This window comes from Mercenaria mercenaria, chromosome 15, assembly GCF_021730395.1.
Source record: "Mercenaria mercenaria strain notata chromosome 15, MADL_Memer_1, whole genome shotgun sequence".
Classification (NCBI taxonomy): Eukaryota; Metazoa; Mollusca; class Bivalvia; order Venerida; family Veneridae; genus Mercenaria; species Mercenaria mercenaria.
Genome location: NC_069375.1, coordinates 61230065 through 61243586, shown reverse-complemented (window position 1 = coordinate 61243586; position 13522 = coordinate 61230065). Strand labels below are relative to the sequence as shown.

Sequence of the window (13522 nt, the reverse complement as noted above, 5' to 3'; positions counted from 1 at the left end):
AAAGGAGTTTTATTGTTTCTTTTATGTCTTGCAATTTAAGCGATCGATACTGGTTTTTGATCTTTCATTGTTTCAAAAGAAACAAATGTCATTTAAAGTTGCTATGAAAATGCAGATTGTTCATTTTTCTGGCTTTTAATATTTTCGGGAAACATGTGTTCTTTTATATTTATCGGCATATGTAAAGTCTTATAAGGGCGCATGCCTATCCTTGCTCGCGTAAAACAGATTTTGAATAGCTGTTTATCGACATTTTCATTGGGTGAATCACGGTTTATCTATTAATTCATTGGATGATTCTGGTTTATCAGTGTATTCATTTGGTGATTTACGGTTTATCTGCATATTTATCAGAGTTATCGGCATATTTATTTAATTGTTTGCATACTTATTGGAGATTATGGTTTATCGGCATATTTATTGGAGGATCTACTGTTTATCGGCATACTATTTCCGGTTTATCGGCCTACTTGTTGATGGATTTACTGTTAATTGGAATATCTATTTTGTGATTTACGGTTTATCGGCAAATCTATTGAAGAAATTACTGATTATCGGCATATTTATGGGGTGATTTACGGTTAATCGGCATATTTTTGTGTGATTTATGGTTTAATGGTATAACTATTAGAAAAAATACTGTTTATCGGCATATCTATTAGCTGTTATATACAATTTATCGGAATATTTATTGGGTGATTACGGTTAATCGGCATATTTATTAGGTGGATTTGTGATTCATCGGCATATTCGAGCAGGGCTCACGCTGTCAGTCGCCATTATCGCCATTTGCGATTATTTTATTCAAATGGCGAATATTTTTTTTCATTTTGGCGGCAGGAATCTAGTAATGATTTAATGTTGATTAACATCTCAGCACGTAAGCACCCAACTACATAAAATCAAAAACAACAAAAACAAAATAACAACATATTCACTCTCACAAAAACAGAAAAGATTTACAATTCTAAAACGTATACATACTGAAAGCACATAGCAACTATTAATTACAGTGATTTTCAAAAAAAACATACATTTGCTATAAATCTGAACTAGTTATAAGACAGTCTCTGCATTTGACAGTAATTACACACGTTTTCCTTACGCCTAACAATAGAGATAATTGTAACATTTGCATAAATTGTTGATTGCATTCAAAATTGTAATTGAATTATAGGGAATTCATTACTTGGGCATGCCATATCTACTATTGTTCAGACTTTCTTCTTAGCGATCTAGTTATCTTTTTAATTGAATGAATTGAGATTGAATGATTGAAACAAACGGGTTCACGTTTTATTACGATTTCCTTAATTGCATAGACTGACATGCATTTGTGCAAGATAACCAGACAATGATAATGGATGGTTTCATTTGTATCTATAGTTAGACCCGATAACGTAGCGCATTTAAAAAGAGACATATTCAGTGTTACATGATGAAGTGGCAAAATAGATTGAATTTCATTCCTAGAAACTATAGTTCCACCACGAAACTACAGTTCCAAATGAGGTCACTCGAGGACAGATTGTGAATGTACATGGTCTTAATAAAATTAGAATTACACTATTTTTTTCCATGTCAGTCTATACAGTAGCTCATTGGACAAATTTTAATCAAATATAATTGAGAAAAAAAAACATAAATTTTTCATAACAATTAAAGTTATTATTATAAGAAATTGGAAATTGTTAGGGGGGAAAACACAACGTTCGCATTATAAGAAAGAAAAAGAGTTAAATCTTAATAATCTTAACGCTTTCATTATAAAAGTGTCTACACAATGGAAATATTTTTGAATCTGCTATGTTTGGCTTTCATTTTCCTATAACTATTCAAATTGCAAATTACCAGAAGATTAAGCTAGAATTTGATATTTCCAATTACCTCCCTTTTAAACGACTTTGCAATGAATATTTTCTATTTGGTCAGTAAAGCTTTTGTTCACAGCATGTAATTCAGATGGACTTTGACTGACGATCTTCAAAGACCCGAAACTGTAAAGCGTTGTATGGAAACATGCATCCTTTCTGAACATTTATATGTATATTTGGAGCCACGAATACAACCAGCCTCGCCAAATAATGTTTCAGTGTTCCATTCTGGAGCCTTTATAACACACATATAACTTGATAAAACAGATATTTTCATTTACAGACAAATATATATACATATTTGCTTTCAACTTTTCTTTCTAGACTTTAATTACGGATAATGGAATTTTTAGGACATGTTTACACCTTTCGTGCTTGGAACTATTTAACTGTTTACTTATTTACATCAAACCTTTGTCATTAAACTCTGCGTGTAGATAAAGTACGCTTTGCTTCAACGATCCAATATCTCGTGCAAAACTGTACTAATACCAAAGATAAGTGAAGCTAATAAAATCGAAGGGTGATTGATTGACAGATCGATCAATCATTTAGTTTCAAATGGAATCTGGATGTTTTTGTTTTGTTGATTGAATGGTTACATCTTGCAGGCTGATAATTTGAATTCACAGTCCTTCTAAATCGTGTAAGTTTTGCTCAGGATATTTTTTGGATAATGATCTAATTTTCTTACGCAGATATTTGTAGTGCTGGAATATTAAAAGAACCCTCAGTCAGATGCTGAAAAGAACGTGATTTATTGACCATAACTGTGACTGAAATTAATTTTCTCATTTTTCTACTAAAATATTTACAAGAAAAGCAATTACCGTGACTGGAAACGGGCTGTTAATTGAACAAAATGGATAAAAGTCACCGAAAAGTAAATAATAAATCGGAAATGAAAAACAACAACTTGAGTGTCTCGGTTGTTAACCGAACGGAAGATCAGAGCACGGCGCGTTTGTTTGAATCCTCTTCAAACCTAGGGGCGACGGATGAACGGGTTCCCTTAGAAACGGAAGATTCACGACTCCAAAAACAAAATCTTGCGATTATACGGAATATTCTTGAAATGTTTAATCTTGACGAAACTAAAAGGAAATATGAGAGTCAAAATGTTCAGGAATTCGTTCTAGATCCGAACGATTTTGGATATGACTGGTAAGAGTGATAAGATTTTTTTAAATAATTGAACCATGCCACGCCAAAAATGTGTACGCGCTATTTGTAGTATATAAAACTGACGTCATGACTGACGTTAAAACAAGTGGTCTGGTAGGGGCAAAGGTAATAAGTGCGGACGAAGTGGTCCAGAGGTAACATTGTCTGACTACGGAAACACAGGTCGTGAGTTAGAGCCCCCGTTCCTCCAACTAAAAGTACAAATATTGGGATAATGGTCTCGTGTATGGGTGCTTTACAGCTGGCACGCTAAAGAATCTTTAATTTACGCTCATTTCCTTTTTACATATTAATTCCACTACTTGAAATCAACGGTTTTTATTTCTCAAGAAATGGAAAGATAAGTCCAGATGTTTTATAGATGGTCAATCGTATTTTTCATACCTTCTGTTAAAGATCTGTCAAATAAACAAAATGACCCGTCACATACAGTTCCCCTATTAGAAATGAATCTTTTTAAGACTTTAATCATATATATGTAATTTTGCAATTAAGCACCCCCTCCCAGTACCGTGAACACTACTCAGTGAGCAGTACTCACGGTAATGCGAACACTACTCAGTGAGCAGTACTCACCGTGCTATGAACACTACTCAGTGAGCAGTACTCACAGTTCCGTGAACATTACTCAGTGAGCAGCACTCACAGTACCGTGAACATAACTCAATGAGCAGCACTCACAGCCGTGAACACTACTCAGTGAGCAGTACTCACGGTAATTTGAACACTACTCAGTGAGCAGTACTCACCGTGCTATGAACACTACTCAGTGAGCAGTACTCACAGTTCCGTGAACATTACTCAGTGAGCAGCACTCACAGCCGTGAACACTACTCAGTGAGCAGTACTCACGGTGCCAGGAACACTACTCAGTGAGCAGTACTCACGATGCCGTGAACACTACTCAGTGAGCAATACTCACGGTAATGTGAACACTACTCAGTGAGCAGTACTCACAGTGCCGTGAACACTACTCAGTGAGCAGTACTCACGGTGCCGTGAACACTGCCCAGTGAGCAGTACTCACGGTAATTTGAACACTACTCAGTGAGCAGTAATCACCGTACCATGAACACTACTCAGTGAGCAGTACTCACAGTACCATGAATACTACTCAGTGAGCAGTACTCACGGCGCCGTGAACACTACTCAGTGAGCAGTACTCACAATACCTTGAACACTACCCAGTGAGTAATGCTCACAGTACAGAACCGTGAAAACTACCCAGTAAGTAGTAATCACAGTGCCGTGAACGCTACTAGATGATCAATGTTCTGTGAAAAGTACTCAGAGCTGTGATCCTTTCACACTGATCATTATCAATGATCACTGAGAAATTGTAACCCCAGCACACTTAAGAGTCCTTCCCACTGAACATTTCTCACCACCCTAAAAAGGGACACCGTTGTAAAAAAAATGTGACCGTGCGACCACATACACTCATCACAGGATTGATGCCCCTTTCCCTAACGAAAAAGGGGCGACATTTTTGTCAACCTACCATATCCCCATTTGGGATAAGTTATCAGTCAACTTTTTGACAAGGGGCTTGAAGAAATAGTTTATATATGGCATCTTTTTTACGTTTAAGCAGGGGTAATAGTGTCAATTTGTTTTCAGTTTTGACATTTAAAACCGAATATGATTACATAATTTTTTGGAAAACATGACGATGTTTATTTTTTCAGCTCCTGTAAAACTGATTTATTAGACTTATAATTATTTCAGTGACAGCGTCGAAACCAAATATGTAGCTTTTCTGATGTTCTGACCTCATAATGGATAGAAAAATCTCTATCCTTTGGGAATACAAAACATAAAATAGAACTAGAAACTGACCACAAAATGTTTTTCATACCTGCATAACTTGAGGAAGAAAATTAGACACATACACAAATGTATATCAATATGTATCAACTTCTTCACGTACTTTTCTGTTTACCTGCTTGTAAAGCGCATGCAAAGTCACATTAGTATGAGTACCTTTTAGGCTGATCACTACCAAATAGAATGTAAGCCTCCGCTGGTCTAGTCACAAGTAGTCCAAATATAAATAGTACTAATCTTTTTTCCTTTCCTAGTGCATTTTCTCGGCAGCAACGTGCTTACTTTTACCCTACCGCGTTTCAGTATGTATCACTTTGCATTCTAATGAAATCGGCATGTTCCTATCGCATGCTAGATAAAAATGGCGGCGTAAGAATTTAATGTCACGAAAAGAGAAATTGAAAGAAGCGAAAAGTAGTAAATTCAGCGGGTTGTATTTAACGAACTGTAGTTTTCTTATATAAAAGTTAACACCCCTTTTTCTTTTTGTTTTTCTAAAGTAGCGATCTAGTTCTTTATGGGAATATAAGTGTCCGAAAATCTGATATGCTAGAAAATGTCGAAACACCGTTATGAAGTGAGTGGATTTTATATGAAATAAAGAACAGCTGGATTTAGTGGTGTTCAGCCTATTTACATCAGTTTTACTGTAAAACATCAATAATTGTCATTCTTTGTATCAGATAATTCTTTTGTGCCATTCTTTGAATTCTTTAAAAAGGATTTATAAGTCTTTAAAACTACAAATTAGTGATAATGAATGGGTAAAATTGGTATTTTAGCAGGAATTTGACCTTTGACATATTTTTACCTTTAAATGTAACAATTTGAATGTTTTACTTTACATGAAAGGTGTGTTGCATAAATTCTACAAAACAGTGCATGTCAGCAGTTTATTTCATCAAAAGTGAATGAAGAAAACCTTATTTTTTACAAAAAGTACCTTTTTAATTTAATGCGGCTATCTTGGACGCCATCTTTGATTTCTCAGCTCGCCACCATTTATGCCAGCACTTTCAGAATCTACAAACTTTTACGAACATTTCGGTATAAAACGTGCCTTGTTAAAACTTGGGTCCGGGTTTAATACCCCTAGAAATAGTGCGGACTTTCTTGGCCGAAGTCACTCTATCACATAGCAGCTATCATAGTTTTCCGCTAAAGCCGAAGAATGACGTCATCACATACGGAAAATACGTAAAATTACGGATATTGCCGATTGTTATAACAGGTCCATTAACTTAAATTGACTGTTTTTTAGAGAATAAATAATTGATTGACTGACTTGACTGAAAGGACATTAATTTATTGATTCACTGTAATTCATAAAGGCAGTTTGCCGGAAACGTTTATAAGGAGACAACAAAAACATTGTATTATCCCCTCTGGTGTAAGAACATTACTTATTTCTAATTAATCTAACGACAAAAATAAAATGCTTATAACGGCTTGATTGTTAAGGCCGGGCACATTAACCACGATGCATAAAAATCCTTTTTTGTGCGTACTCTTGGAAGTGCACGTCTGCATATGAAATATGTTTGTCAGTTGATAATTTAATGGTGAAAGTGGTATTGCCATTAAAATTTAATTTCATGGCCATTACAGAAATAACGATCGATCAGATAAGATCTGTGAGAGTAGAAAAAGGGACGGGTTTTCGGCCGATATACAGACGTACGTCCGACCATTTTCTTTTGTCTAAAAAAGTCCATAATAACTACCATCTTATTTTTTTAAAAATAAAACAACAACAAAAACGAAAAACGCTGAAGCCTTCCCTTTTATTATTTCATCAGCCTTTGCAATTAGAAAATGCTAGGAGCATATAAGATCTGTATAAGTCAAAACAAAATTGTATATTGCGAAAGACTGTTCAGTAGCTCGTGTACACAATTTTAAGTATTTTTAAGGTCGTCTGCTTTCCTAGTGGACATCGTAAAGAATATAGATATGCACACGTATAAGAGTGTGCTAGGGGAAGTTAGGTTGTCCCTACGGGGGCATGCAATTTACACTTTCGCTAAGTCTATTGGCGTCTCTGAAAAACAATACTGCTCTAAAATGGATGTTGCAAAAGGACAATGAAATCTTGCACGAGACACTAGCGACAGCTGTAAGTCACGAAATTATATAAAAACAGTGACACAAGAGAAAGAAAAACGATATTGTCAATTCCACAGTTGTATTTATATGATAAAAGGGTGGTACTGTCACATCTTTTTACAAGGATCATGTTTACAGACAGCATGATCAAATATATATGTGCTATGGTGTGACTACGCTAAATAGGTCATGACTGTTTCTTGACCGAGGGAGAAACTCCATACCAAGTTGTCTCAGATCTATAGACATACTGGTGAATTTCATGTGCTACAAGCTATTGTTCGATAACAGCCTAGATTATATGTAGAAAAAATGAATTGATAATTCGAAAACGTTTGTTTTTTGGGGGGCATTGGAAACTATGTTCAAGTTATGGAATGAAAACCAAACGCCGACAGAAAATGTTCTTTCAGGTTTTTTTTTCACTCCCCTTTTAAAGCACATCAAATAAAATCAAATAACAAAAAAAGACAATGAACCAAAAAAAAAAAGTAAGATAAAGTAACTTTAAGAGGTTTTGGAAAAACAAAATTCGAACATCATCAAATCATAGAAAGAAAGAGTTGTTTTACCTGAAAATTAAACAGCATATATAACATATAAATATCACCAATTTGCTCACATATGTATTGAACTCTGGAAAGGAACTGCATGAAGGAACCATACTTCTGCACAACGCCTTTAAAGTTTAAACACTCGTTATTTTTAAAGAACTGTTACATGCCTTTGTTTTGATACAATTGCAATATTGTCCCAGTGCTTAAATTTCACATAACTAGGTTAAACATCAATTTGAACAATTGTTTACTATTTTTCCCCTACTAATGGCATTCTTTATAAAGGGGGACAACTTTTGAGAATATTTTAAGTATCCAAATGGTACAGGACAGTAAGGTAAAACATGTATTAGACAGGTAGATTGTTGGTAAAAATGTTGTTCCTTTACCAAACATTTCTGTGATTTGGTAATATATTGCTTAACCTTTAAAAAAGAATTTCCGAACCATGCGAATCGTTAGTGTTGTTTTTCGTCGATGAAGAGAAAATAAAAACATGTCGAACTTTTTTGACTGGATCGGTTTATGCAAAAATTGCAAACATTGAACACATATTAAAATAGGGGAATGATATCTACTGAGAGAGTTTATACAAGCAAGCTTGTACGAGAAGACTCGGATATAGTTAGTGTACATGTCAAAGAGAGACCTTCTATATCTGTTGGTAATTTGGCATTTTTCTAACTCTACACCGCTTTGTGACATTCCGTATCCATAATTCTTCAGTCTCTCTATAACTCCGTCCTTTGTCTTGCTGAAATGTACAAAACATCTTATCACATAAAGTACCTCAAATGTAATTTTCCACAGTCAAGAATAAGTGAAGGAAATTCTCCTCGAACTGGATTAAAATGACACTGCATGACATTTTTTCCCGATCGACTAGGTGTCGCCTAATTACACAGGCCCTATCTAACGGTATCCTTATGGTATAGCATTATAGTTACTATATAAATGCTATACCATAATGATACCGTTAGATGGGGCCTGTGCCTAATTATATAAATACATATTGTAGCAGGATCGTTTACTATTTGCTTCATGAATTCATCAGGTGCAGTAAGCTAGCATGAGACCGTGTTCCAACAAAACATTGGAAAAATTGTGATCATTCTTCATGTGATATATATTTATTCAACCTGAAGTTTTGGACACCATTGTGATTTCTTAGTTGATGTTGATGTCCGAACACGCACTTCCATGTTATACCCTACCCCTAGGTATTCTATAAGAACCATGGTCGTGAACGGGAAAATATACTTACCCAATTCAATCGCGTATTTCATACCTAAAACATGCAGTTCAGTAAATTGTACTATTGATATTAAACAAGTGGTAATTTTTCTTCCATTGTGTACCGGTCACATTTCTTCAAGACTTTTTATCTTAGAAAAACAACGTGGAGTTTATAGTTTTTTCAACGGTACACAAAAAACTTGCTTGAACTTCCCTGGTGAAGTTCCGGTCTAGATTACAGACACACTCTGATTGGCTGATGTGAAAATGTATGTCAGTCGTCATTTTACTACACGTGTACGCTAAAATGTTTATATGCAACATAAATGTGTAAAATGAATTAGATAAACAGAATAGATGTATACCAATGTATGATTTCAAATTCAAAATCATATACAAGATGAATTTCATGCATCATTTCGAGTCTTATCGTAAAACTGAAAATATATTGCATTCTGTTTTTGTTTGTTTACATTTCGCTTAACATGTGCACACTGTCGTGACCTCTAGACCGGATGTTCATTAGGGGAGTTCACGCAAGTTTTTTCTATAACGTTGACTTAAGCAAAAAATATGTGGAGCATCTCTGCATTATGGAATATTGAAACAATGTGACTGGTGCACGATGGAAGATAAATTTTCGCTTGCTTAATATCCATAGTACACATTTATCGAACTGCACATTTTAATTGAGAAATGTGCGATTGAAATGGGTTAGTGTATTTTCCCGTTCATGACCATGGTTCTTATAGAATGCCTAGGAGTAGGGTATAACATGTACAGAGGCATTTTCTTTCTGATCTGGTGCCAGTGCTCACTTCCCTGAATTTTATGTTTCAGTTCATTGTCAACGACACGTGTAAGACAGCGTCTGTGTGACTTGATGGGAACGGATGTCATACGTCTTAATGACAAGCGGTACTTCCAGACGCTTACACAACGTCTGCAAGATGAATATGAGGTAAGGATATTCCCACCATTTCGAATGATGGGACAGGATATGTCATTATTAACTTATTAACGTTACCTCTCATTTTTGTTGACATCTAAACACTACGTGACTCGTACAAATTGCTTAAGATGACTTCTTCCTATCATCATATGTCCGGTGTCCATCCGTCGTCTGTACCTTGTCTGTCGCAGCTTCCCTAAACTACTCAGCAATTTTCAACCAAACTTAAGGTTGCTTAGTGACTCATTTCATGCAGAACTGCAATTGCTATGTACAAGAAGTAGACTGTATTTTAACTTCATTAATTTAAGAAGCTGCATTTTGCATTGACCGTAGTTCTTGCGTACATGTTTAAAAACGGTAGCTCTCGATAACATTCTATATACATTTGTACATATGATTCACTAATACAAAATATGCTGATCAGTACGCATAGTAGTCCATATAGAATTAGTCCTAATCTTTCTTCACCTCCTAGTGCCTTTTCTCAAAAGCATCTTGCGTTTCGGAAACAGCCGAGTTTAGTGGTCAACCCTTACACCACATGTTTGCTCCGGTGTGTGCGTGTGTGTATGGTGGTGTGGTTCTCGTGGGGAGTGGGGGTGGGGGTGATAGTCATGATGTCCTGCATGTCTCTTGTTTCCTGTGCGATGGGCAGTTGGGACAGTCGAACCTCTGTCGTCATAGGGCCTTTAATATGTTCCCTAAATTTTTTATTTATATCAAAAGCACTCAGTGTTTTTATGCGTTATAACCAATAGCCTGTGTAACATCATGACTTGCATCAGTTGGAAGTGTGACATAAAATCTCACATGGCAGCACAGAAAGCAAATGTTATATTGATGTCTATGTACAGAGAATTCAAAACAAATACATGTACATGTACATAACGTTAATTATAAACTTAACGCTGCATTAATGAAGAGGTTTAGATTTCAAGACATGTACAGATGTACAAAATTCCTCATGTACACTGGTGATAAGCACTGTTTCAAAAAGCGTATGCAAAAATTGTTCTAAAATTTAATTGAGTTAATGCTTCGTGTCTATGTTTTACAATTTCATAAATTTTAACTGAGAAAAGTTGTTAATTTTTCTTAAAATTGTAATGTCCTTATTTTTACACCTGGAACAAATAGGATTATTTCTACATGTATCCACAATTAAACAATATCTCTTTTTCAAAAATTCTTTCGGCAGACGATAATGGACAAACAGGAAGATGCGCGTGCAGCGTCCGAGCATGAGCGCCTGCGCAGACTGATGCTTGAGGGAATCATTGATGCTCCAAATGATTACAGAGCTGTTGTGCAGGGTCATGATAAGAAACAGAACAAAAAGAAAAAACGAAGGAAAATCAAGAGACATGTAAGTTTGTTTGTTCTTTTCCAAAAAAGGCAATCGTTTGTACATGCGCTGAACGATTTCACCTCATAAAGACATATCGAACAGAAATTTTGTTTTAGATTCGAGTATTATTCAATAATCTTGGCAACGTCAAGGTCAACAAAAGCTATTCTGTATTCACTAAAATAAAAACAAAGTAAAGTAGGTATTTATAACCTTATGTACTTATGGACCTGTAATGACTTCGGCTGTTTCCGTGTGAGTTCGTATTCTCGCTAGGCCATTCGGGATTTCTCGGACGTAAACGCAGTTCTGCTCTCAGATGACTTGCCGTAAAAATCCGGAGAATGCCGAAATCGCTTACGGAGGATACGGTTTTTGCCGATTGTCATTACGGATCCACCATCTTACAAAAATAATAGGCTAAGTTCACGACGAACTCTGGGGTTGAGTAGAGACAGACTCTATAATCGATAACCCACTTGAACGGTGTAAGTTAGTACACCATTCGTACCTTCTTTGTTGAAGAGCTGAATTCCTAAAACTCCGCTACGAGGCAGGGTTACTGGCTCCTGGCTTTTTATCACAGCGCTCAATGTGCAGGGGAAAAAAGTTTTACATATTTCCAGGGCCAAATTTCTGATTGGTCAGATATTTTACAGGTGGGAGAAAGTATTATTTACACAAAGGCCTACCCTTCCCTAGAGCTCCGACGTGAACTTAGCCGTAAGTGCACAAACTATAACATAGAATCTACTAGCATATACGAATCGCTCAAATATAAGTGTGGCAACATAAAACATGTCATATTTAAAGTACATATCACGTAAAACTCATTTGACATATATAGCCTCTATGTAAAAATGCAGACGTACATAATTAAGTAGGTTGCATTAATATTTATTGGCAAAATGGAAAGAGTCAACCTTTCAAATTGAAGTTATGACCTTACACGGGTTTATGGGTCATTAGTTCAAATTTTGAATAAAACAGAATATCATACTTCTCAGCAGTATAGGATAAGTAGGAAAGTAATAGTGAAAACCTGAATTTCAGCAAAATGTACGCACATGTTCGTTTCAAACGTGATATCTCCTATTACATGGATCTATTAACCGTTCAACACTCTTTTAACAATACTTAAAGCGAAAACGTGTTAGACACGGTTTAAGGTAACACGAAAACTGTTGATGGTTTATAATCACACTACGTAACTTCAGATGGAGACTGACACATCTATTTATCAGGGACAGACATAAAAATCGGTCAACGTTACGACTACACCATTCTCACTCCTATAAAAAAGTCTGTAATTAGTCAGAAGAATGAAGTTTCATCTAAAAATGTTTTATGTTCTTTTCCTTTTCATTTCACATGTTTCAAGTGTTCTCTATATTTCTAAGTAATCCCTGTCCACTATCCCATAGACAGGACAGTTAAAAAGCGCTTGCCGAGTGTTCTTGTCGTTAAAATTAGTTACAATTATGGTAAATTTATGTATAAGAAAGGAAAACGTAGATCTAAAGAAATATAGAATTTTTCTCAGCAGTATAGGATAAGTAGGTTTATTGACGGCCAAGGAATGCATCATAGTCACTAAATACGGACAATATGCCGTGTACGAATAGGAAATTTCAAGTTATATATAATCATGTAATAACAAGCTACATAGATTTTACTGGAAAGAAAGATATTTTATCCGAATGTGCTATTAACTTATTATTTCGCCTCCTACAAATTTCTGGCATTTCCATTGGACAGAAGATATCACGTGTCGAGAATGAGACTCGAGTATGGGCGGCGTATATCCCTATCCAGCACCCTAGAAACTATGTCATAATTTTATTGTGCTATAAAACGTTTTATTTGACCTGGCGGGCAAACGCACAATACATTTTAGAATGAACTAAATTGACGTTGCGTTAATCAGCAACTTGTCTTCAACAGACTACCATCCAACTTCCAAATGATACTATGTCTTTCAATTTCGACAGGTCTTACTTAAGCAGCCACCTGTCGTAGGAAGCGAAACTGTGCCACTCTCTTGACTGTCTGCTTAATAGGGTCCACTGTATATCTAAATATGGCATACTTAAAAATAAGTCTCTGAAATATGTGGTGTAACATTCAGTGAAAAGCTATGCAATAAGCTTGTATTATCTATTCATTGATTCAGCTTTTTTCGGTCTACATATATGTCTATGAGTTGGTCAGTTTTGTAGCTATCCCCTCGATGAAATCAATTCACAAGATATAATATTGACCTCTTTTTCTGTCGAGGTTTCCCAAGCCCATAATAATTTCTAACGAGTCAGCATAGACCATTCCTTCCTTAAGGAATGTCCGTAATGTAAGGTGCGTCATGATAATTGCGTTTTGTTTAACCCTTAGCCTGCTGGCGGCAAGTGTTTTTGCCTTTGCGACCAGTGCAGACCAA

General features: G+C 35.7%; 1 protein-coding gene across 7 annotated transcripts in view; it reads left to right on the top strand.

Moving 5' to 3' along the window:
• The window catches only part of LOC123556093 (uncharacterized), a 46670-nt gene that overhangs the window by 22297 nt on the left and 10851 nt on the right, over positions 1 to 13522 (top strand). For 6 of the 7 annotated variants that reach the window (XM_045346701.2, XM_045346713.2, XM_045346694.2 and 3 more), the window contains 2 exons: positions 9626 to 9746; positions 10939 to 11106. In XM_045346701.2, coding sequence (XP_045202636.1) covers positions 9626 to 9746; positions 10939 to 11106 — 289 coding nt within the window. Of the gene's footprint in view, positions 1 to 2627; positions 3039 to 9625; positions 9747 to 10938; positions 11107 to 13522 lie in introns of those variants that run through there. The other variant, XM_045346707.2, reaches the window with a different exon arrangement.